Source organism: Oryctolagus cuniculus, chromosome 9 (genome assembly GCF_051225735.1).
Source record: "Oryctolagus cuniculus isolate XC-2025 breed Fujian yellow rabbit chromosome 9, ASM5122573v1, whole genome shotgun sequence".
Lineage (NCBI taxonomy): Eukaryota > Metazoa > Chordata > Mammalia > Lagomorpha > Leporidae > Oryctolagus > Oryctolagus cuniculus.
In genome coordinates, this window is record NC_142875.1 from 116,248,806 (window position 1) to 116,274,850 (window position 26,045).

The 26,045-nt window shown below is 38.6% G+C and overlaps 1 protein-coding gene across 3 annotated transcripts in view; it reads left to right on the forward strand.

Annotated features, from left to right (window-relative positions):
• PIK3C2G (phosphatidylinositol-4-phosphate 3-kinase catalytic subunit type 2 gamma) overlaps positions 1-26,045 on the forward strand; it is a 403,205-nt gene that overhangs the window by 257,143 nt on the left and 120,017 nt on the right. For all 3 annotated transcript variants that reach the window (XM_017343356.4, XM_089303889.1, XM_051850300.3), the window contains 4 exons: positions 6,927-7,107; positions 10,267-10,374; positions 21,370-21,462; positions 22,949-23,078. In XM_017343356.4, the coding sequence (XP_017198845.3) occupies positions 6,927-7,107; positions 10,267-10,374; positions 21,370-21,462; positions 22,949-23,078 (512 nt within the window). The remainder of the gene's footprint in view (positions 1-6,926; positions 7,108-10,266; positions 10,375-21,369; positions 21,463-22,948; positions 23,079-26,045) is intronic.

Below are 26,045 nucleotides of genomic sequence, written 5' to 3' on the forward strand. Positions count from 1 at the left end.
GTCTCAGATGTCCTTCAGCTCCGTGGTCCATGTAATATTTTTTTTTTTTTTTGACAGGCAGAGTGGACAGTGAGAGAGAAACAGAGAGAAAGGTCTTCCTTTTGCCGTTGGTTCACCCTCCAATGGCCGCCGCGGCTGGCGCGCTGTGGCCGGCGCACCGCGCTGATCCGATGGCAGGAGCCAGGAGCCAGGTGCTTCTCCTGGTCTCCCATGGGGTGCAGGGCCCAAGCACCTGGGCCATCCTCCACTGCACTCCCTGGCCACAGAAGAGGGCTGGCCTGGAAGAGGGGCAACCGGGACAGAATCCGGCACCCCGACCGGGACTAGAACCCGGTGTGCCGGCGCCGCTAGGCGGAGGATTAGCCTAGTGAGCCGCGGCGCCGGCCGGTCCATGTAATATTAATCCGCAACACCATGACTGTACCTCACACCGGGGTATACGTATTTGACAACACCAAGAAGGACAAGGATTAATTGGGAAACCAGGACAGAATAGGAGAAAGCAGAACAAGGTGGAGCCTTTGGCAAAAGAACAGCAGATGCAGGAATATCACGGGGATCAGTGAAGGGAGAAAAGTAGAGAGAGAAAAGGGATATGGAAGACAAGAGGGCCTCATAGATTGTTCTCGCTTCTAAAGCAAGCCCAGAGCTAAAATTTCACATCTTTTGCTTTCTTTTAGGATTAACAAGCATATGGAATATAATGGTGGGAGCCAAGAAAGCTCACTACCAGATATTCACAGCTTGGTACTTAATTTAGGAAAGTGATGAATAAAATAACTTACACTAAAGTAGTAAGTGTGTATTGGAATGGGAGGAAGAAGAGAGAGTTTCTCTTAAATCACATTATTCAGAATATTTAACATGGGAGCATATGAATCCAAGTGAGTAGATTTTGGAAGGGGTTTCACTCATTGGCCTGTAGGCTCCTGGGTTAACCAAGCCACTCAGCAACACAAGTAGGAGGAGCTGCAGTTTTTAAGCATAGATTCTGTAATCTCCAGGGAATTCTTCTTCTCAGCATTGTGCTTTCCTTTATAGCCCTCACATGATCCCAAGAGTGCATGCAATGTTGCGATGTAACAAGAATCCTGATTATAAGTATTGACACAAATTAGATACCTATGTGAGTAATTTTCACTGGGAAAATACTATTGAAGCTTATTATTAAAAATGAAGATACTTCCAAAAGTTTGTGAAAAATTGAGTTAAAACCAAGTTCATTTGGTGCAAAAATTCCTGAAATCCATGCTTAGTTTTTTCATGATATGCATTTTCCGTGAACTTTTTGAAGACTCCTTGGCTTGCTTGCTTGCTTTTGTTTGTTTGTTTGTTTGGCACCAAATAGTGCATTGTGTATACGAACATTCAGTCCATCTCCACATAAGCCTTGAGGAGTTGTCTGACCTGCAGTTAGTCTGGTTTTTGTTTTCTGCAGCTCTTAGAATGTAGGGTCTCTGTTGCTTCTTTTCTTCAGTCTTTGGTCTGGGTAGCTGACTCCAGCCTACTAGAGAAAATGCCACTCAACACGTGGGGCGTGGGTGCTCCCTCGTCCCCCGCTTCCGGTCCCCTGTTCTTCCATTCCAGTCTTCCAGCTGTTGCCAGTCCATCAGAGCTCTCAGTTTCCCACCACAGCTGCATCTGCTTTCTTCCTTACTGCCCTCAACCGTCAGTCCATTTATTTATACTCGTGCTTTGTAAGCCCTTAAAACTCTTGCCATTGCTCTACCGCAATCATCAGTTCGAGAATTTCTCTCAGAATCTCCTATCAAACTCTTGGCTGAACCAAGCAACAGATGGTACATAGGCCTGTTCACACTTTTAAATGAACCAAAAAGTATGTTAGTAGTAATAAAATAACAATAATGTTTCAGCAATGTAACAGAATATACATGAAGGAACTGCCTCAAATCATTTTGAAATATCCTCTGAGGCACTTTATGATCCATGAAAGAAAGCCATTTTTATTACTTTTAGAGTTTTTGGATCTGAAATAATACACTCCAATTGATCACTCATCTAATTCACCAGGCTTGGCTTCTGATGATTTTTGTTTATTTTCAGTAATTAAGTTTACCCCAAAATTTCCTCAGAGTGACCATAGGGAATGTCTAAAACATGTGTCCCATATTCTAAAAGCAATTCAAATAAACAAGTAAAAACAAAGAAAAGAAAATGAGAATATGTAATTTATCATATTCATTAGTTTTCACCAAAGCAGACAGTGCCAAATTTCTGTGAGTGACAGCAACTGAGATTTGTCTCTCACTCGTGTAGCCCACAGGCTGCAGACATGTTGTTCAGTTCGGCTCCACAGGACTCTGCATAGCGCTGCTCAGCTGTGCTCCACATGGCCTTCTATTTCAAGACACACACTGTTCTCATGGCAGAAAGCAGAAGTGCAAGGGGCAAACCAAACCACAGTGGCACTTTTAAATCACCTGCAACGACATGCACCCAAAGATACATTTTTTATATTAAATTCCCTGACCAAATCAAATCACATGATCAAACAAAGATTGGAGAAGCATATTCTTTTTTTTTTATTTAGTAAATATAAATTTCCAAAGTACAGTTTATGGATTACAATGGCTTCCCCTCCCCCATAATTTCCCTCCCACTCGCACCCCTCCCATCTCCCACTCCCTTGGAGAAGCATATTCTATCTATAGCAAGATACTATAAGTCATGTGGTGAACAGTGTGGGTATAGTCTTCCTCAGAGAAAGGAGACATAGCTTTTTATTTCTTAATAGAATTATTGAAATCTTTAAATTAATTCCATGTTAAGTATTGGACTTCATCTTTTATCTGCCCAAGGATGTTAAACACTCTTGAAGGTGTCATATTCTAGAATCCACCTGTGCTCACTAAAGACCTGTTTGCTGATTGACACACCTCAGCCCACGAAGGTAGCACCAAATGTGAGAGCAAATGGGAAGGGGAAGTCCTCGGGTGATCTGAAATCCTGCATCTTCATCATGTAGCTCAGTCTTTTCTGGATATTTCCTGGATATTTTCTCCCTCTTAACCCTTAAGAAAATGCATGAATCATTAGAGATCTGAGTTAGCCCCTAAATGTGGGATATCGTGCTGCTGGAAACTGAAATTAGACTGAAGGAGGTGAGGAAGCAAAGAGGGCTGTGACTGTGGGATGGCTTGATTCTGCCCTGCTGGGCAGACCAATGCAATGGAATTGTCCATCCTTTCCTGTGGCTCTGGCAACTCACTCCCCACGTGACCAGAAGCAACTCCGTGCATGAAAAAGCATAGATAAGCCCTAATTTCTTAATGTCTTCACTTCGTGCCAGGTAGGGTCTGTGACACTATTAGAGACCTCTAAGTCTTCCACAGTCCACTTAATTTAGGCAAATACCTTCATGGCAAACATGTTGTCGCCTCAGTTGTGTTTCCTTCCTCCTTCTTCTCTATCATTCTTAACATTGTGGAAATCTTCTTTAATCATCTAGATTATATGCATTTATCCTCATTTTAATGTTGCCATAACTTCTGGTTTATAAGGCATTAAGGCTTTTGTATAAAATAAAATCTAATTGAATCACAGCTAGATCTCACAGACATTAGAATACACAGCTCTCCGGCATGTTGACATGGACCTTACAGTTTGTGCACAGTCACAATGCCTGCATTTTAAAAACGCAGTCTTTTAATGGCCAGTTTTACTTCATACTTCTTAGTTCCTTGATCTTAACTTTCTATTTTAAGCACTGTATTTGGCATAAACAATACTGCTTCTCCCATGTCTTTTGGAAAAGATCTCTGTGATGCTCAGAGGAGAGGAGCCAGCTGTTCCTTGCAGTCTTATCAACAGAGGCACTAGGTAAAACACACAGCATGAGGGATTTACCACTGCCTCCCAGTGAAGGTCATTGACACAGAACTGAGTTACCTCCACCTAAAACTCTGTAGTCCAACTTTCTTTTTAGTTGTTAAAAATTAACAATCGTGTTAATTTCTCACATCAGAACGTCTGTGCCTAAAGACATAGGAATAGAAAAATTGATCTCTCTTGGTTATCTCCAACACACTAAGGTTGAATTCTGCAATGTGTAAAAACAAAGTTGCTATACATTAAGTGAAAAGCTGTGGAACTTGAACCAGACCTCACCAGGAGAACACTGAATCTTGGTGGAAGGACAGGGTTTGAATGAGGTAAACCCTCCAAAGAAAATAGTCACAGCAGAATATGCTGAGCTTTGTTAGCTTTTGTGTCTTTGTGAGCATGGTCACATATTCTCCCTGCAAATCTCTGCTCTGCTTTAGCTAGAACAACCATAAAAACAATCAAATACACTGTTCATGAACAAATGTACTTTGACTAGAATAATAAATGAGTATGAATATGAACTAAATATACAATTCTGACATTTCTATGACCCAATCCTAAAATATATTTTTCTTTAATTATTTTAGTAAAAAGTTGTTTGTTTAATCCACCCAGTACAACTTCTTATCATGCATATAGCAGTTTGGTGGATATATTTTTATGTATTAGAATAGTTTCTAAATATTTTTTAAAACAAGTAACCCAGTATTCAAAATGGATCAAAGTCGATAACCATTAATATGGCATGTAGACATTATATGCAAGCTTTTTATTTCACTGAAACCCAAGTAGACTATAAAATCAAGTATTACCACAGTCCTCACGGTGTACCTGACAGGTATACAGTTCTACACGAAGTAGCCATCTCCCACATGGGTGACAAGGACCCAAGACTTGGGCATCCTCCACTGTCTCTGAGAATGTACATTAGCAGGGAACTGGATCAGAGGCAGAGCATCCAAGACTTAGACCAGCACTCCTATATGAGATGAGCACACCCCAAGCAGAATCTTAACCTGCTGTGCCACAATGTCCGGGTGCTTGCATTTGCAGCCCTGCATTCCCACAGACACAACACATCTTTTCTTAGAGCCTGCAACAAATGATGTGATGTATTATTACATGGTTAACATTTTAAAATCTCATCATAAGGATAAATAGCAATTTTATACTATTTTTCTTACATTAAAAATAACCAGATAGCAATAGAGCATGCAAACACTGTTTTAAAAAGTTCATGTAAAGTGTGTAGCATGAAAAATCTATGAATAGATTTCAACATTTTTACACCAAAATAAATTTATCTTTTAATTCCCTTTTCTGTGAACTTCTTGAAGTATCTGCAAATTTTTCCTGTGATACATCTTGAGCATCTCGAGGTTTTGGTAATGTTTCTCTGAATGCTTACTAGAAGTAAGAAATATTGTTTCCCACACAGTTCATATTTCCTTTGGGAAAGTAAAAAGAGGTGCTAGAGGATTGGCTTTGTGACAGTGACAAAGGAGCAGAGAGTCACCTCCAAACAATGCAAACTCATTCCACTGAATTTTGCCTTGAATGTGTAGGAACTGGAGTGGACGTTGCGGCACAGCAGGTTAAACTTATGCTTGGGATGCCTGTGCCCCATAGCCAAGTGTTGATACAGGTCTTGGCTGCTCTGCTTCTGAACTAACTCCTGCTAATGTTCACTCTCAGAGGCAGCAGGTGACAGAACAAGTACTTGAGCCCCTGTTGCACTTCTGTCTCCTGGCTTTAGGTTGTCTGTTACAAGCACATGAGAAGTGAACGTGGGAAAAGAAGTTCTGTCTCCCTCTCTCTCCCTGCCACTCTGCCTTTTAAGCAAATAAATAAATACAACTTTTAGGACAATATGTAAGAACAGAAAACAATGAGCAAAAATAATGTGTTAGAGTATCTGTAGAATAGTACATACTGGGCAGAGAATTAGGAATGCAGAATGAAAGTTACCTACATATTTTGGCCTGTATGCCAAAAACCCTTTTTTTCTTATTATTATTAATCCATTCTTATAATTTTGCTTTAGTCCTTGAATGCTGATTACTGTTCAGAGAAAGGAAAAATTAAGTATCAGTTAATATTAACAGTATCAATAGACAGAGGTTGAAGTCCAGAGGAATTAGTCTTTTTGTTATTCCATATCAGTGTTTAAGTTGCAATGGAAAGTAAATCTTAACATATCAGAATTATTTTGAACACAAGAGAAATTTTCACATGGCCGAGTAATGTCTGTCGTTGCTCCACTGTATTGTCAAATATCCACCCCTGGTCCATTGTCTTGCAGTTTTCTAATTTCTTCCTGCTCTATTCCTCTCCTGTACACAATGTGAACAGGCTGCCAAACACAGTCAGAAGTTGACTTAGGAAGGATGCAAGAAAGGGATGGACTAGCGTTCTTTGCCTGCCTGATACTTAGATCATGCTAAGCACTTTTGAATGTTTAGTTGATTCTATGTTCTCTTTCGCTCTATGGGATCAGAGTTATTACCTCATTTAGCAGATAAAGAAATAAAATCAGCCTAAGTAACTTGCAAGTTGTTGAGCTGTGATTTGAACCCATGAATACATGAAAACAAATCTAGCCTTTATAATATCTTCCTCCAGAGCACCCAGGGGAAGGGCTAGAATGAAAAGCAACTGATGGGGACAGTGTGGGAACATTATCACTCCACGAAAAGAAGAAAAAGCTATATTTGCTGGCTGAGACACAGTAAAGTAGTTATTTATGAAACCTAAAGTTATTTCTTCATTTTTAACGTCAAAAATATGTTTTTAAATGTGTTTATTGCAGAATTAAGATGACTGAAAGAAGCAACAAAATGCATTTTTAATTGAAATGAGAAAAGGCGGCTCTCCTATTGATTTTTCACTCTTGGAATCTCATTAGCTATCCGATGGAACTTGATGATCACCAACAAATAAATAACTTTCCCCCCTCCTGGACTGTTAAACTGCCCCAAACCACAAAATACAGATTAGTCTGAAATGTGTTTTTATTCCTTCTGGAAATGGTTAAAAAAATCAGCTTTAGATACAGAATTCTCTTTCTCTCTTTCCTTCAGGCTGCTAAAGGATGCACAAAATGAAGCTTATTTCAAAAGCTGGTATCAGAAATTATTGGCTGCTCTCCAGTTCTGTGCAGGAAAAGCCCTGAGTGATGAATTTGCCAACGAGAGGAAACTTATCAGAATTCTGGGTGATATTGGGGAAAAAGTCAAGTCTGCCAGTGACTCTCAAAGACAGGTTTGTTGAGAAATCAATCTTTAGGTGGTGATTTTTTTTTCACTTGGGTTCAATTAACTTTTAATTTCATAGCTTAGGGAGCAAACTCCTCCACTAAGGTAGAAGACACTTAAATCAATTACTTCAATCAAGATTTTTTTTTTTCGCATTTACAATCCTAAAGCTAATGATAATGTCTATCAACAGGACATGGTTTTTGATCTAAGCAGTTGTATAGCACACAGACTGAACATGATAAGAAGAGACCCATTTAAAAGCAATTTTCCTAAAAAGGCCCAATGATAAAATCTCAAAACAGCTCAGACTCATGGGAGAAGTATACAAAGTCTGCATTTTCCTAAATAGAGTCACTTTTTATATGACTTTTTTGGTTGGGTATTTGGTGCGGTGGTTAACACCCTGTTTGGGACACCATCATCTGCCATGCAAGTGCTTGGGTTCATTCCAGCTCTGCTCTCAAATCCAGCTTCCTGCAAATGTGTAACTTGGGAAGCAACAGGTGATGGCTCGAGTACTTCATCCCTGCCACCCATGAGGAAGACCTGGACTGAGTTTCTGGATCCTAGCTTGGTTCTGGCTGAGCCCTAGTGTTTGGGGAGTAAGGCACCAAAGGGAAGATATCTGTCTCCATCTCTCTGCCTTTCAAATACATAAAAATAAATAGTTTTGAATAAGGACTCTAAATTTTCTTTTGTTTGACTACGACAAATAAAGTGAACTGAATGAAATAGATCAATAGTGTTATGGGTAGTAATACAAAGGTATTTCAAAGAAGTTCATGAAAATGGAATTAAATGTTTGTTTTAATGGCAAAAAATGAAATTCATGCTATAATATACATTTTTTCTTAAACTTTTTAAAGACAACTCTTTGTGATTATTTCAAAAAATATACCAAAATAAATTTACCTCTTAATTCCAATTTCTGCTTACTTTTTAAAATACCCCTTATACTTTTTATACTGAAACCCATGGATAGTAATCAAAATAGTGTGCCTCTTTCTGATTGTAACAGTGGACCTAGCCATTCTTTTTCTTGGCCTAATGGAAGAACATTTGCTCTTTTTAATTATCTGCATCACTAGTTCCTTTCATTGATATAGACCATTAAGTAGGTCTTTTAAGTCCAACATTCTGCATTCAGGGGAATAGTGGACAGCCATCCATTTAGTTAAGAATATTGTTCAGTAATGGAGTACTTATAGTACACTCAGAGATACGTGTAGAACCATGACTGAAACATGAGTTTTATTCTAGAAGGAACTCAGTTTCTCTCCACTGACTACCTAAAATCAACAACAGTTTTCAGCAAAGAGCTATAAAAATAGTAATGGTCATAGTATCCCAAAATTCCCTCCCAATCTACAATTTTTCTTGCTAGAAGTCACTTTATTCAATAAAAATGCCAAAAGCTATGCTAGTTCACCTACCTAGAGGAAAATGGAATAAAAAGCATAAATATGGAATTTATTTGTAAGTATTATATATGTAAATTCTGGATACATAGAGGAGCTTTAAGGTATATAACACAATAAGTAATGCCAAAACTAAAATCTATGATTTCTTGATGTTACTGCAAGCTCATTAAATGTTTCCTGGTGTTAATAACAAGTAAAATAGGTTTTTTTTTTAGAATTTCCAGAAGTTTGTATATGAGTTTGCTCTTTATTCTTTTGCTTTGAAATCCTTCACATATTTAAGATGCACACTTCAGTTCAATAATTCCAGTACTATTTCCTGCCGTTTGCATGAAGTTTTAGAGATATAATATTGACATTATTCATTCAACTAAATGTATTTGTCTTGCCTTGACTGACTCCTTTTGTGGAGACTTACTCACATGAAAATAGGAAGGATCAAAAAAACCGATAGAGGCATTTATAATTTCTTACAATTGATGTATCCAGTGGCTAGTTTTTTTCTACTTTCAAAAAAGGATGAATTAAACCTAGCTGTATTAAATGGAGAAGAGATTTTTACTTAAACAAAGATATCTGAGATTTTCCTCCAGGGTATATAGCTAGCAAACCTATGGGTAGATTAGACCAAGGAGGGGGCACAGGAGCACCATGATGGGATTCTGCTTCATTTTCCACCTTGCTCTTTTGGATCCTAAGAGCAGATTCGTCTGTTATTTGCCACTGATCCAGGATTAAAAGCTACAAAACTGCAGAGTTATTTAAATACTATTAATCTAGTGTCCTCTCTATAGTATTAGATGTATTAGCATTTTTTTTTTTGGACAGGCAGAGTGGACAGTGAGAGAGAGAGAGACAGAGAGAAAGGTCTTCCTTTTTCCGTTGGTTCAACCCCCAGTGGCCGCTGCGGCCCACACACCGCACTGATCCGATGGCAGGAGCCAGGTGCTTCTCCTGGTCTCCCATGCGGGTGCAGGGCCCAAGCACTTGGGCCATCCTCCACTGCACTCCCGGGCCAGCAGAGAGCTGGCCTGGAAGAGGAGCAACTGGGACAGAATCTGGTCTGCCGGCGCCACAGGCGGAGGATTAGCCTATTGAGCCGCAGCACAGGCCTGTATTAGCATTTTCAAAAAGGAGCTATAGGGATTTTTTTTTCTTGTTTTGTGATGAGTCGTTATGGTCTACTACTTCTGTGTGCCAAAGGATGCCCAATTCTAAAGGTTTTTATTGAGATTTCACTCCACAGGTACTTTGGAGTATAGAAGGGACTAAGTACCAGAAGTACACTCATTGGCAACTAGTATACTCTTTTCATATATTGTTTCTAACAGTCATATACAATTGCTATTTTTGTCAATGCATTTGAATATTTTTTGAAAATGTACTAGTATTACTATGTAATTCTTGAGACTTATAAACAAAGATTTTAGGAAATTATCAGAATAGCATCATGTTAATAGTTATACAAAGCAGGAGTTCATTGCATGGATTGGAATTTTTAATCAAACTTGAGGTCCGTTAGAGAGCGCACACACTGTTTAGCTCCCGTTTTTCACAGCCCTCCCTACATCTGTAGACTGCTGTGTCCTCATCCATGACTACGTCACCCACCTGACCCCAAAGTCACCCAAGTGTGCAACCCTTGAAATAAAGACTTTAATCACTAGAAAAAAATTCTGACTTACAGGAAAAGTCAAGCTCTTTACAATTTAAGTACTTTTCCTAATGATTTCTTTCTGCAGGAAGTACTGAAGAAAGAGATTGGTAGACTAGAAGAATTTTTCCAAGAAATAAGAACTTGTCACCTTCCATTGAACCCTGCCTTATGTATCAAGGGGATTGATCATGATGTAAGTCAACTTATTCAATACATAAGTTATTTCTGTCCTGTATTGCTTAGTTCACTTTATATTTTTCAAATGGCAAACAGAAGTTATCAATTGACATTGTAATTATGTTAAGGTAAACAGTTCAGTCGTATCCACACTGTTGTGCTCCACTTGATGCACTTGACCATTTGGGATCACATTGACCATATCAAATGGTTTCTTAAACATACTGTCAGTTCAGTGGGGAAAGATATAAAGGAATTTGTTATTAATTGATTTCCTGACTTATTCAAAATGGTTGATTTGATGACCCCATGCATGCTGGATATAATTTCATGGTTTATTTAGACCATGTTATAACCATGTCTAGTAAATTAATATTAAGCATTAGCTACACGTCTCCATTGTGATTCAACTTAATCCATCAGTCAGCTATTATGGGGAGAAGCACTCAGGCTGGCTCCATCCATTTCTTAAAACACTGATCTAAAACATGAGGGAACTTATGTTTAAGTTTTCTATGTAAGGTAGAGGAGGCAAGATGGCGGAATAGGAAGGGAGCACACACTGATAGTCCGGGGAGAGACAGTTTAATAAAAGTGGAGATACTGCAGATTCAAGGAAGAGTAGGGAAGGAAACAGCAGAAGAAACTATTCCGGAACGCGTGATTCACAGTGGACCTGCATGGAGAGCGTGGGAGCCCACAGTTCGGGACACCAGCGGCAGACTCAACACACCAGCGCTGGAACGCGAGGTGAGCCGAACCGCAATAGCCCGAGACACCGGGAGGCAAGCGGAGAGAGGAGACTAGAGGGAACGACCCCTGGGGGGGGGGGAAGTTCACCAGGTTAACTGGAAGAGAGAGAAAGAAAACAAAAGGTGACTGGTACGGACACGGGTTTCTCTCTCTCCGCTCACCTCTCAAGGCCGAGCAAGACAAAGAGCAGGCGCCATCTTGGACATACGTCATAAGTAGAGCGACCTCAGGTCTGCACCGGCCCTGAGCCTAGCAGAAAAACCTGACTCTGGGTGGGGCGAATTAACAGGAGATTAGGACCTAGTAAATTTGTGGTGCTACTGAACTGAGACTGTGAAAAAAGAGACGGTGGGGGAGAGAACTCACGGAATTCATGTGAGCACTCTCCAGAGACGCTACAATTCCGTAACTTAGGCAACCCCGTGGGAGACTGAAGGAGAATCTGAGCCCACTCTGAGGGCAGAACAGATTCCCTGTGTGGTCCTTGGGAAAGAGCTTCCGATCTCTGGCTCCTGTGGGTATATCATTTGCCTGCTAACTACCTCCAACTTCGTTCAGCTGTGCAGAATTACTTCCCTTTTGAATCAAAAAAAGAAAGGGAGAGAGAGAGATCTACTACGCCTAACCTGGGAGTGTCACCTTTGGCACACCAAACAGAGCTCTCAGGCCACACCCATCTCAAGCCTCTAAGGCTCCATCAAAAACAGACAGTCCACTTAATCTAGAGTCATAGTATAACAAGAAAAAGTACCACAGTGAAGAAACCAAATATCTCCAATATGCCAAATAACAAACGCAAAAACCGAGGCAATAAAAACAAGGAAGTCACCATGACGCCCCCAAACGAAAAAGACACCCCAATTCAAGATTATGAAGATGATGAGTTAGAAGAAATGCAAGAAGCAGATCTCAAAAAATTGATAAGAACATTAAGAAGTTCTCAAAAACAAATTCTTGAACTACAGAAATCCTTAATGGACAAGATAGAAAATCTCTCTGGTGAAAATGAAATATTAAGGAGGAATCAAAATGAAACGAAACAACTAGTACAACAGGAAACTGTGATAGTGACAAGAAATCATAATGAAGTGAAGAATTCAATAGATCAAATGAAAAACACAATAGAGAGCCTTATGAACAGAATGGGTGAAGCAGAAGAGAGAATATCGGACTTAGAAGACAAGAGAACAGGAAAGGATACAGTCAAACCAAAGAAAAGAAGAGGAAATTAGAAATCTAAAACATATTGTCAGGAATCTGCAGGATACTATTAAAAAACCAACATTCGGGTTCTAGGAGTTCCTGAAGGCATGGAGAGGGAGAAAGGATTAGAAGGCCTTTTTAGTGAGATATTAGCAGAAAATTTCCCAGGTTTGGAGAAGGACAGAGAAATTCTAGTACAGGAAGCTAACAGAACCCCTACTAAATATGACCAAAACAGATCCTCACCACGACACGTTGTAATTAAACTCTCCACAGTGAAACATAAAGAAAAGATCCTAAAATGTGCAAGAGAGAAACATCAGATTAGTCTCAGAGGATCTCCAATGAGACTCACAGCTGACTTCTCATCAGAAACCCTACAAGCTAGCAGGGAATGGCGAGATATAGCCCAGGTACTAAGAGAGAACAACTGCCAGCCCAGAATATTATATCCTGCAAAGCTATCATTTGTGAATGAAGGTGAAATAAAGACTTTCCATAGCAAACAGAAATTGAAAGAATTTGTTGCCACTCGTCCAGCCCTGCAAAAGATGCTTAAAGATGTGTTACACACAGAAACACAGAAACACGGTCATCAATATGAAAGAAGGTAAAGGAAGGAAACCTCACAGCAAAAGATCACAGGGAATTCAAAGCATATATTAGAACTTACCTTTGACTAATGGCAGGGCAAAGTTACCACTTATCATTAGTCACATTGAACGTTAATGGCCTGAACTGTCCAGTTAAAAGACACCGACTGGCTGATTGGGTAAAGGAACAAAACCCGTCTATTTGCTGCTTACAAGAAACACATCTTTCCAACATAGATCCATACAGACTGAAAGTGAAAGGCTGGAAAAAGATATACCATGCCAACAGAAATGAAAAAAGAGCGGGCGTAGCCATCTTAATATCGGACAAAATAAAGTTTACCACAAAAACTGTTAAGAGAGACAAAGAGGGGCACTATATAATGAATAAGGGATCAATACAACAAGATATAACAATTATCAATGTATATGCACCTAACTACAGGGCACCGGTTTATCTAAAAGATTGGTTAAGGGACTTAAAAGGAGACTTAGACCCCAATACAATAGTACTGGGGGACTTCAATACTCCACTCTCAGAAATAGACAGATCAACAGGACAGAAGATCAACAAGGAGACAGTAGATTTAAACGACACTATAGCCCAAATGGATCTAACAGATATCTACAGAACTTTCAATCCTACAGCTAAGATTTTACATTCTTCTCAGCAGTACATGGAACTTTTCTCTAGGATTGACCACATACTAGGCCATAAAGCAAGTCTCAGCAAATTCAAAAGAATTAGAATCATACCATGCAGCTTCTCAGACCATAAAGGAATGAAGTTGGAAATTAGCAACTCAGGAATCCCTAGAGCATACGCAAACACATGGAGATTGAACAACATGCTCCTGAATGAACAATGGGTCACAGAAGGCATTAAAGGAGAAATCAAAAATTTTCTGGAAGTAAATGAGGATACCAGCACAACATACCAAAACTTATGGGACGCAGCAAAAGCAGTGTTAAGAGGAAAGTTTATATCAATAGGTGCCTACATCAAGAAATTGGAAAGGCACCAAATAGATGAGCTTTCAACACATCTCAAGGATCTAGAAAAACTGCAGCAAACCAGACCCAAATCTAGTAGGAGAAGAGAAATAATTAAAATCAGAGAAGAAATCAACAGGATTGAATCCAAAAAAACATTACAAAAAATAAGCCAAATGAGGAGCTGGTTTTTTGAAAAAATAAACAAAATTGACACCGCATTGGCCCAACTAACTAAAAAAAGAAGAGAAAAGACCCAAATCAATAAAATCAGAGATGAAAAAGGAAACGTAACAACAGACACCACAGAAATAGAAATAAAAAGAATCATCAGAAATTACTACAAGGACTTGTATGCCAGCAAACAGGGAAACCTATCAGAAATGGATAGATTCCTGGACACATGCAACCTACCTAAATTGAACCAGGAAGACATCGAAAACCTAAACAGACCCATAACTGAGACAGAAACTGAAACAGTAATAAAGGCCCTCCCAACAAAGAAAAGCCCAGGACCAGATGGATTCACTGCTGAATTCTACCAGACATTTAAAGAAGAACTGACTCCAATTCTTCTCAAACTATTCAGAACAATCGAAGAAGAGGGAATCCTCCCAATTCTTTCTATGAAGCCAGCATCACCTTAATTCCTAAACCGGAAAAAGATGCAGCACTGAAAGAGAATTACAGACCAATATCGCTGATGAACATAGATGCAAAAATCCTCAATAAAATTCTCGCCAATAGAATGCAACAACACATCAGAAAGATCATCCACCCAGACCAAGTGGGATTTATCCCTGGTATGCAGGGATGGTTCAATGTTTGCAAAACAATCAATGTGATACACCACATTAACAGACTGCAGAAGAAAAACCATATGATTATCTCAATAGACGCCGAGAAAGCATTTGATAAAATACAACACCCGTTCATGATGAAAACTCTAAGCAAGCTCGGTATGGAAGGAACATTCCTCAATACAATCAAAGCAATCTATGAAAAACCCACAGCCAACATCCTATTGAATGGGGAAAAGTTGGAAGCATTTCCACTGAGATCTGGTACCAGACAGGGATGCCCACTGTCACCACTGCTATTCAATATAGTTCTGGAGGTTCTAGCCAGAGCTATTAGGCAAGAAAAAGAAATTAAAGGGATACAAATTGGGAAGGAAGAACTCAAACTATCCCTCTTTGCAGATGATATGATTCTTTATTTAGGGGACCCAAAGAACTCTACTAAGAGACTATTGAAACTCATAGAAGATTTTGGCAAAGTAGCAGGGTATAAAATCAGTGTACAAAAATCAACAGCCTTTGTATACACAGACAATGCCATGGCTGAGGAAGAACTTCTAAGATCGATCCCATTCACAATAGCTACAAAAACAATCAAATACCTTGGAATAAACTTAACCAAGGACGTTAAAGATCTCTACAATGAAAGTTACAAAACCTTAAAGAAAGAAATAGAAGAGGATACCAAGAAATTGAAAAATCTTCCATGCTCATGGATTGGAAGAATCAATATCATCAAAATGTCCATTCTCCCAAAAGCAATTAATACATTCAATGCAATCCCAATCAAGATACCAAAGACCTTCTTCTCAGATCTAGAAAAAATGATGCTGAAATTTATATGGAGACACAGGAGACCTCGAATAGCTAAAGCAATCTTGTACAACAAAAATGAAGCTGGAGGCATCACAATACCAGATTTCAGGACATACTACAGGGCAGTTGTAATCAAAACAGCATGGTACTGGTACAGAAACAGATGGGTAGACCAATGGAACAGAATTGAAACACCAGAAATCAATCCAAACATCTACAGCCAACTCATATTTGATCAAGGGTCCAAAACCAATCCCTGGAGTAAGGACAGTCTATTCAATAAATGGTGCTGGGAAAATTGGATGTCCACATGCAGAATCATGAAGCAAGACCCCTACCTTTCACCTTACACAAAAATCCACTCAACATGGATTAAAGACTTAAAACTACGACCTGACACCGTCAAATTATTAGAGAGCATTGGAAAAACCCTGCAAGATATAGTACCGGCAATGACTCTTGGAAAACACCCCAGAAGCACAGGCAGTCAAATCCAAAATTAGCATTTGGGATTGCATCAAATTGAGAAGTTTCTGTACTGCAAAAGAAACAGTCAGGAAAATGAAGAGACAACCGACAGAATGGGAAAATATATTTGCAAACTATGCAACTGATAAAGGGTTGATAACCAGAATCTACAAAGAAATCAAGAAACTCCACAAGATCAAAACAAACAACCCACTTAAGAGATGGGCCAAGGACCTCAATAGACATTTTTCAAAAGAGGAAATCCAAATGGCCAACAGACACATGAAAAAATGTTCAGAATGACTAGCAATCAGGGAAATGCACATCAAAACCACAATGAGGTTCCACCTCACCCCAGTTAGAATGGCTCACATTCAGAAATCTACCAACAATAGCTGCTGGAGAGGATGTGGGGAAAAAGGGACACTAACCCACTGTTGGTGGGAATGCAAACTGGTTAAGCCACTATGGAAGTCAGTCTGGAGATTCCTCAGAAACCTGAATATAACCCTACCATTCAACCCAGCCATACCACTCCTTGGAATTTACCCAAAGGAATTTAAATTGGCAAACAAAAAAGCAGTCTGCACATTAATGTTTATTGCAGCTCAATTCACAATAGCTAAGACCTGGAACCAACCCAAATGCCCATCAACAGTAGACTGGATAAAGAAATTATGGGACAGGTACTCTATAGAATACTATACAGCAGTCAAAAACAACGAAACCCAGTCATTTGCAACAAGATGGAGGAATTTGGAAAACATCATGCTGAGTGAATTAAGGCCGTCTCAAAGGGACAAATATCATATGTTCTCCCTGTTCGGTGACAAATAACTGAGCACCAAAGGGGAAACTTGTTGAAGTGAAATGGACACTATGAGAAACTGTGACTTGATATCAGCCCTTTTTCTGACTGTTGATGTACAATGTAATACTTTATCCATTTTAGTATTTTTTTTTGTTCAAGTACCATTGGTTGAACTCTGTAATTAACACACAATTATTCTTAGGTGTTTAAATTTTAACTGAAAAGTGATCCCTGTTAGGAATTTGGAAATCATTATGTTGAGTGAAATAAGCCAATCCCAAAGGGACAAATACCACTTGTTCTCCTTGATAGGTGACAACTAACTGAGCACCAAAAAGGAAACCTGTTAAAGTGAAATGAACACTATGAGAAACGCTGACTTGATCAGCCCTCACCCTGATTGCTGATGAACAGCTTAATATGTTATCCCTCTTAGTATTTTTGTTTGTTTGTTTGTTCTACTTAATACTTTTGGTTGAATACTGTAATCAATACACAATTCTTCTTAAGTGCTGAAACTTAACTGAAAAGTGATTGCTGTTAAACATAAGAGTGGGAATAAGAGAGGGAAGAGATGTGCAATTCGGGACATGCTAAAGATGACTTACCTCAAACAGTAGAGTTAGAAACATACCAGGGGATTCGAATTCAATCCCATCGAGGTGGCATGTACCAATGCCATCTCACTAGTCCCAGTGATCAATTTCTGTTCACAATTGATTGTAATGATAGGACTAAGAACCAAAGGGATCACATAAACAAGAATAGTGTCTGCAAATACTAGCTGATAGAATCAAAAAGGGAGAGAATGATCCAACATGGGAAGTGAGATTCACAGCAGACCCATAGAATGGCAAATGCCCTAACAGCACTCTGGCCTCAGAATCAGCCCTTAAGGCATGCAGATCCAGCTGAAATGCCCATGAGAGTATTTCAGGCATGGAAAGCCAAGACACTCTGGGGAAAAAAAAAAAAAAAAAAAACTAAATGAAAGATCTCCACGAGTGAGATCACAGTGGAAAGAATGGGTCATCAAAGAACGAGGTACCTTTCTCTGAAGGGAGGAGAGAACTTCCACTTTGACCATGGCCTTGTCTAAAAATGATCAGAGTCAGTGAACTCAGGGGGCTTCCATAGCCTTGGCAGCTCATGACAAGAGCCTAGGGTGATTACTGATGCCATAAACAAGAGTGTCAATTTGTTAAGTCAACAACAGGGGTCACTGTGCACTTACTCCTCATGTAGGATCTTTGTCCTTAGTGTGCTGTACATTGAGATTTAATGCTATAACTAGTACTCAAACAGTATTTTTCACTTTATGTTTCTGTGTGGGAGCAAACTGTTGAAATCTTTACTTAATGTATGCTAAACTGATCTTCTGTATATAAAGAGAATCGAAAATGAATCTTGATGTGAGTGAATGGAAGGGGAGAGGGAGTGGATAAGGGGAGGGTTGCGGGTTGGAGGGACGTTATGGGGGGAAGCCACTGTAATCAATATTCTGTACTTTGAAAATTTATATTCATTAAATAAAAGTTAAAAAAAAGTTTTCTATGTAAGAATAATTCTCAACCTGTCCTCCCTTTTCCCCTGGGGTCACTAATAACAATGGGCCATTTCCTATTCTCTTTGAGTCACTAAGGAAGGGAAAGACCAGGTGGGATTGCTGGAATAACCTAACACAATTCTTCCCCACCACTGGGAGAGGGAAGACCAAACATTTATTGCTAAAGCAATATTTTTAACTCTTTTTAGATCTATGTTACTATGGGTGGTTACTTTGTATGATTTTTAGATCTATATTACAAAGGTCATATCTTCCATTCTCCATTCCAGTTTTTTCTATCTTATCATTTATATAAAGCTATTCTCCAAGACTCTGATTCTTTCTTTTCTGTCTCTTGGCTCTGGCCATCCAGATCCACTCTTTAACTTCTACTTTAAGCTAGTTTCTCATGAGTTGTCTTTCCCTAACAAGAAAAATCTTTCTTCTGTTTATTTTCTAATCTACATTCCTCAGAATCTTCAAGATTCAGTTCATTTCTAACAGATTTTCTTCTTCCAATGTTTCTCCATTCAACTGCAGTGAATTGGCTTGTGAATTATTTTAATGTAATGAATATGTATATACCATCATAGAAACTTTTGTAGGCTTGTTAAGAGTGGATATGGTTTCTATTAGCATATAAATAATGATTTGCATGTACTGGTTGTTGTGTACATAATATTTTTTAGATGACTTTCAAAAAATGTACTGAATGTGATAACCAAGGCATGAAGCAAGGAAAGCAAAATAGCTGTAAGTGATATGGTTAAGAAAAAGGGCTAAGCCTTGCTTGCCTTCAACCTCCCTTTGACCCTTATCACTTTGCTGGATATAGGATACCTGAAAGAGACCACCAAAAGTTGGATAAGCAGAATTCAAAAACCACCGGTCTAGACTCATTTCTTGCATAATACAGAATTTCTTAACTCTATACCATGGCAGATCAGGTGATGTCTAACTAATAGATTCCTGCAGCAGAAAATCGTTAGTTAACAAGCAGCCTCACCTGAGACTATCCAACTCAAATAGAATATGCAGCCAGAGTTTATGTTCGGGTAGGGATTAGGTTAGATTTATGTTGATAGATAAGAAATAGATGCTTTCCTCTCAGTTCTAAAGATTTCAGACTTCTCAGGATAATAACATTAAAATGATGCCTCGGCTTATATTGATATCATTTTTTATTAATGGATGAATTGAAAGCATCAAATTACTTTTTTAAAGTATTGATTTAACTCTTCACTGTCAACATGAACACTCTTATTTCCTGAACACATACAGCCTTTCGACATTCAAATCATTAAGAAAATAAAAGGAAAATAAGTATAAGAACGGCAGAGTAGGAAGCAACAAATATCATAAAGCTGAAAATGCAAATGGGGAGGCACATTGCAAAAATGAGAAGAGGTAATAGATGTTATATTGTTATTCATAAAAAACAAGAAAATGCTTATTGACAACACAGAAGTGAAAATGTGTTAATGTACCAAAGTACCTGAATATTGTCGAGTAAAAATATTCATTAACTCCTCTATTACAAAAATAAGTGAGCTAGAGGTTGTTATTTAGCGTTTACAATGGATATACACATGTTTCCCAAAGTCTCACAGCTATTAAGTTTCAGAGCTGCTATTTGAACTCATCTTCTTTAGCTCTATATTCATATTTTCTTAAAGTATGCTGCAGGGCAAAAATAATTGAAAACAAATAAATTTTAAGCCACCACCTTCAATGCCCATATCACATATGAGCAATGATTGGAGTCCTGGCTGCTCCACTTCTGATCTGGCTCCTAGATAATGTGCCTGAGAAAACAGCTGAAGATGGCCAAGTTCTTGGGCCCCTGCCACCCAAGTGGGAGACCTGGATGGAATCCCAGGCTCCTGGCTTTGGCCTGCCCCAACCCTACCAATTGTTGCCATCTGGGGAGTGAACCAGCTGGGGGATGATCTCTGTCTCTCACTTTCTTCTCTCTCTCTCTCTCTCTCTCTCTCTCTCCCCTCCCTAACTACTCCCTTCTCTCTGTCATGCTACCTTTCTAATAAATCTTTATTTAAAAATAATTTTAAGTTTTGTCTATTAACCTAGTATTAAAAGCACAATACCTACACAGTTCTTAGTTCACTTAAACCTTGAACATATCACTATGGTTCAGTGAGAATGTATTTGAAGATTTATAACCTGCCAAAAAGCTGACCTCTCAGTTTTGAAGTACAGTGGTTCCACTTTACCTCAGGTGGGGGTGTATGTTCTAACACCCCAGTGGATGCCTGAAGCCACATCTGCTACTAGACCCTATGTAGACTATGTTGTGATTGTTTTATTTGCATACCTGTGAAAACGTTTATTTTTAACTAAAAAGTAAGAGGTTAGCACTAAATATATCAATAAAATAGAACAACTATAACAATATATTGAAGTTAGATTTTATAAATATCTCCTCTAAATCTTATTATTTTCACCCTTTTTATGATGATGATATAAGGTGATGTGATGCTTGTATGATGAGATGAAGCAAGGTAACATTGCATTATGCTGCTTCACTGGGGTTGCTGCAACCCAAGCATTGACAGTTTAGCTGACGATGTAAACAGCTACTAAATGATTAACAGGCAGGCAGCATTCAGAGCAGATCCAATGAACAAAGGGATGGTTTATGTCCTAGGTGGAATGGATTGGGATGGTGAGAGATTTCATCACCTGACTTTGGAAATCACACAATTAAAAACATATACAGGTTTTTTTTTCCTATCTGGGATTTCCTATTCAATTTTTCTATTCAGGACCATAGTTAACTGCAGTTGGTGAAACCAAGGAAAACAAAACCAAAAGATATGGGATGGGGTGGGGGAACTCCCGTAATGACTTTGGCTGGTAGAATTTATGTTTCCTTCTTCAGAAGTATATAAATTACTCATATGTGTTGTATTTGCTCTCGTGAAGTAGTCTGCATGGGACCATGATTTCAGGAAAAGTATTCTTTTTGCTTTATTTTGTTCACCATTTTTCTCTTCTTCTTTTCCTATAGGCATGTTCATATTTCACTTCTAATGCTTTGCCTTTGAAGATTACATTCATCAATGCTAATCCAATGGGCAAAAACATCAGCATTATTTTTAAGGTATAGTAGCCCTCTGAAAACATTCGATTGATTCCATAAACAGAATTATTGATTTATTACTCGCGAAAAGAAATGATTACAGCTATTTTCCTCTGGCAACAATATAGAGGTTTCCCAATTAGAGTCTGCCTTTTTACAGAATTATGCTACATGCCAAACTCTGATTGGCAATAAATCAAAAGTTACTGGCTGAAAGCCAGGAAACCTTTGGTCCAAAATTTAGTAGAATGTGGTTTAATATATGCAATTATATGATCCCTTTTGAGTAGCACGCATATTGGACTATGTGATAATCTGCTGTAAGGAGAATCTACTTTTGTGCTAGATACTGAATAAAGATCAAAGCTAGCTGAAACTCAAATGCTATGTTAATTTAATGTAAAATTGTTATCTGCAAGCGCTTGAGTATTTTGGTGATTTTGGTTATTTTCTTATGTTTAAATAAAAATTAAATGTGGGCCATTTCATTCTTTATCACGAATCCCATGGGGGGAAAAGCAGAGTAAAAGGTAGTAACAGAGTTATAGATAGGTAGGAACGAGGGACTTAATAAGGGGAGTAGGGAAAGACTGCCAGTCATCCAGTCAGTCAGCCAAGCCATGCAACAAGGTCGAGGAATGAATTTTTGGTAGTTTTTTTTTTTTTTTTTTTTATTCTGATTAGCTTACCCATACTTTTGCTGTGGCCCGTGAAATCTCAAGCTAATGGTCCCAGGACAATGTACTTTTGAAGAAGAAAAAAAAATCATGAAAGTTCATCTTGGCAGGAGTTTCTGCATACAATTTAGAAAGCATTTTCAAAACAAACTGCTGATTTGCTTAAAAAAATAGTGCTCGTGGCACTGTGGCCTGGTGGTTAAAGCCACTGCCTTCAGTGCCTGCATCCCATATGAGCGCTGGTTTGAGTCCTGGCTGATCAACTTCCAGTCCAGCTCCCTGCTAATATGCGTAGGAAAGCAGCAGAGGATAGTCCAGGACCTTGGGCCCGTACACCCACGTCGGACACCCAGATGATGCTCCTCGGCTCCTGGCTTTGCACTGGCTCTTACAGCCATTTGGGGAGTGAACCAGGTTCTCACTGCAGATCTTGACTAAATGGATAGCACACCAAATGCTGCTGCTCTTAGAAAGAGATCTGTGTTGGCCGAGTCTGAAATTTGGATAAACATCCAGCCAGCCTTTTTCTAGACTGCGAATCCAAAATTTCACATATATAATAAATTGAAAGATAATTATCAGGGAACAACATTGCAAGCCATGCTTCTAATTTGATAGCTGAATCTTCTGTAATCATTTAAAGGGAGGTTCTCCTTTTCTATGACCTTCTATCAAAAACACAAAGCACTTGCATTGCTAATAAAAGACCTGAAACCACTCTAAGTGAGGCTGGATATTTATCGAAGGAAAGAAAGGACATATACTGTATTTGAATGTTTTTTAATGGAATTCAAGGAGAAACTGGGAGTCTGTAATTTTGTTTTTAACAGGCAGGCGATGATCTTCGTCAGGATATGCTGGTGCTGCAGATTATTCAGGTGATGGACAACATTTGGCTGCAGGAGGGCTTGGATATGCAAATGATCATTTATAGATGTCTATCCACAGGAAAAGGCCAAGGTCAGTGCAGATGAGAAAGTGGTTGACGTCCATTATTTATCTCAAACGTTCACGGGTAATCTGCCTCAAATTTTTCTACAGCTTTATAGACTACAAATGTCATGATCCAAAGAGATACACAGGTTCTTAACAAAGGATCATTTTCAAAAATGATATGCAATATAATTTATATAAATCACCCTGTGTTTTTAAATATTAATTAGAACCTATACAATCAAAATGTTAAGTTTGTCATGTTCTTTTGTGTTTTTTTTTTTAAAGATTGATTTATTTGACCGAGTTAGAGAGAATCTTCCATCCACTGGTTCACTCCCCAAATGACCAGAAGGCAAAAAACCAGGAGACCAGAACTCCATCCAGATCTCCCACATTGTGTTATCTTCTGCTGCTTTCCCAGCTCATTAGCAGGGAGCTAGATGATCTGAAGTAGAGCAGCCAGACTGGAACCAGTGTCCATATGGGGTGCTTGCATTGCAAGCAGTGGCTTTCCCCGCCATGCCACAATACCGGTCCCCCTTTTGTGGTTCTTTAAGAGTTAATTTCATTAATAACTAACTTGTATGCATGTGTTTTCATTTTTTCAGAGACTATAGATTCAATTCAAATTACAGTGGAGTTGCATCCCAATTAATCCACCACAAATTGAAAATACAGTAATTACAAAATGTGTTTAGCACATCTAGCCCAATTCTTACAGCTTAGCGTCACGGTGTGCCCATCATAGCTACAAGCATAGTGAGAGCTGCAGATGACTGACACTGCTGGAAGCAGCAGTAAGTGTTATGCATACGTCTGTAGCCCAGGAAAATTTCAAAACTCAAGTGCACTTTTAAAACTAGTTGTTGTTATTTTGAGATGACATATTTTTAACTTACATTATAGTCAAATGTTTATAGGCTCCAGTAAACAAAGGGTTCAAAACATAAAAAGTAAAAAGACCATAGACCAGCAGGAAAATAAGCAAGGGCTATCCACAATAATCAAAGGAAAAGATCATCAACTTTAGTTTTAATAATTTTGTGACTTTTTAAAATTTATATAAGTACAGTAGTATGTAATTCCTATCAGTTTGTTTCGCAAACATTGAAAACACTGAGAAAAATTTTGTCAAGTGCTTTTGCATCAGTATAAACCTAGAAAACTCAAGTCACACTGTGGTAAGTCAGGGCCTGTCTCTATAAAAACAAACAAAAACCCCTACTCATTCAAAAAATATCAATTGTTGTCCATTAATACAAATGTATACATGTTTAAGTGTTTCAAAGAGTTCTGAAAGTTCTAAATACATTGTAACTCTGCAGGTGATTTCTAAAAGACTTTAATAGAATATAAATTGTCCATGGTGTGTATACATGCAAATTTTGAATACTCTTTTTTACTTTGAAAGAGCCAAGAAAATATGGAAATATAATTTTGCACATTTCTAATGAAAAAATGCTGATCATCTACTCAAATTGCTACTAAAGCATCAGAGGTAAAAGTTGTACCTAGTTAAAAATCCTGCAAAATTGAAGAAACAATTCCTAAGATAGGTTATCATCATTTTTATATGTGGTTATTGCTACTTGGAAACTCATTAAATTAAGGTAACATTTATGTAGATACATGTGTAAACAAAGGGATAAAATTACAGAACTAGAAAAGGGACCTAGATTATGTAGTTTCCTCTGTTGTTTTTTTTTTTTTTTCCCTTTAATTCAGGCAGAGCTAACACTTAAACCTGTCATCACAAATGAGCTGTCATGACCTGGTTCGTTGGTTTCTATTCCACCTGCATACTCAGTCCTAGAGCTGTGACTTTTAAAGATTTTAGAAGCAGAACATGGATGTACCTCCTAGATAACTTAGCTTGATTTTTGATACCTCAGAATAATGCCATTATAATACACCAACTGTTTTAATTCTGATAGGAGGACTCTTGCATCCATATCAAGTGCCCCACCCCTTAACCCTTTCTAAAGCTCTGGTTCCAGTGTTGGCATTGGGCTTATTATATCATACTACCCGGTTTGAGTCCTAACTACTTGGTTTCTGCTCCAGCTGCCTGCTAGTATGCATCCTGGGAGGCAGTAAGAGCCTGGCTCCAATACTTGGTCCCCTGCCACCCAGTTTCAGGATCCTGCCTTTGACTTAATCTAGCTCCAGCTGTTGCAGGCATTTAAGGGGGTGAACCAGCCAATGGAAAATTTCACTCTTTTTTTAACTTTCAAGTAAAATGAAAAAATATTAAACTCTGTTTCCTAAAAAAAGAAATCTTTTTAGCATTGAACTTGTTATTCCCTGACTTTTTAAGATTTATTTATTTATTTGAAAGGAAGAGTTAAAGGGAGGCAGAGAGAAAGAGATCTTCCATCTGCTGGTTCACTCCCCAGATGGCCACAATAGCTGGAGCTGTGCAGATCCGAAGCCAGCAGTCAGGAGTTAGGAGCTTTTTCCCGGTGTCCCACGTGGGTTAACGGGCTAAAGGAGTTGGGGCATCTTCTACTGCTTTCCCAGACCATACCAGAGAGCTCGATCAGAAGTGGAACAGCTGGGACTCAAACTGGTTCCCATATGGGATGCTGGCACTGCAGGCGATGGCTTTACTGGCTACACCACAGCACTGGCCCTGTATTTCCTGACCTTTACTCCCTTATCTTACATAATGATCTAATTCTTTCATTTCCTAATATACTGGAAAAGTACAAGTAAAGCTAGATGAGCCAAGCTGATCTTTTTGCTATCACATGCATCACCTTTTCTTCAGAAATTGAATAAATCACTGACCCCATTGGAATCCTTTAATTCTATTTATACTCCTAGAATGTAACTGAAGCAAAATCTTTTAAAATTAACAAAATGATTCAGCACAAATGACTACAGACTCGCCTTAAGATGTAGATGTCATAAGTCAAGCTATTTTCTCCCTCTATCTACCAACAATCTTTTATAGTTGTAGGATTTCAGAGGGCATTATCCTGACAAAAT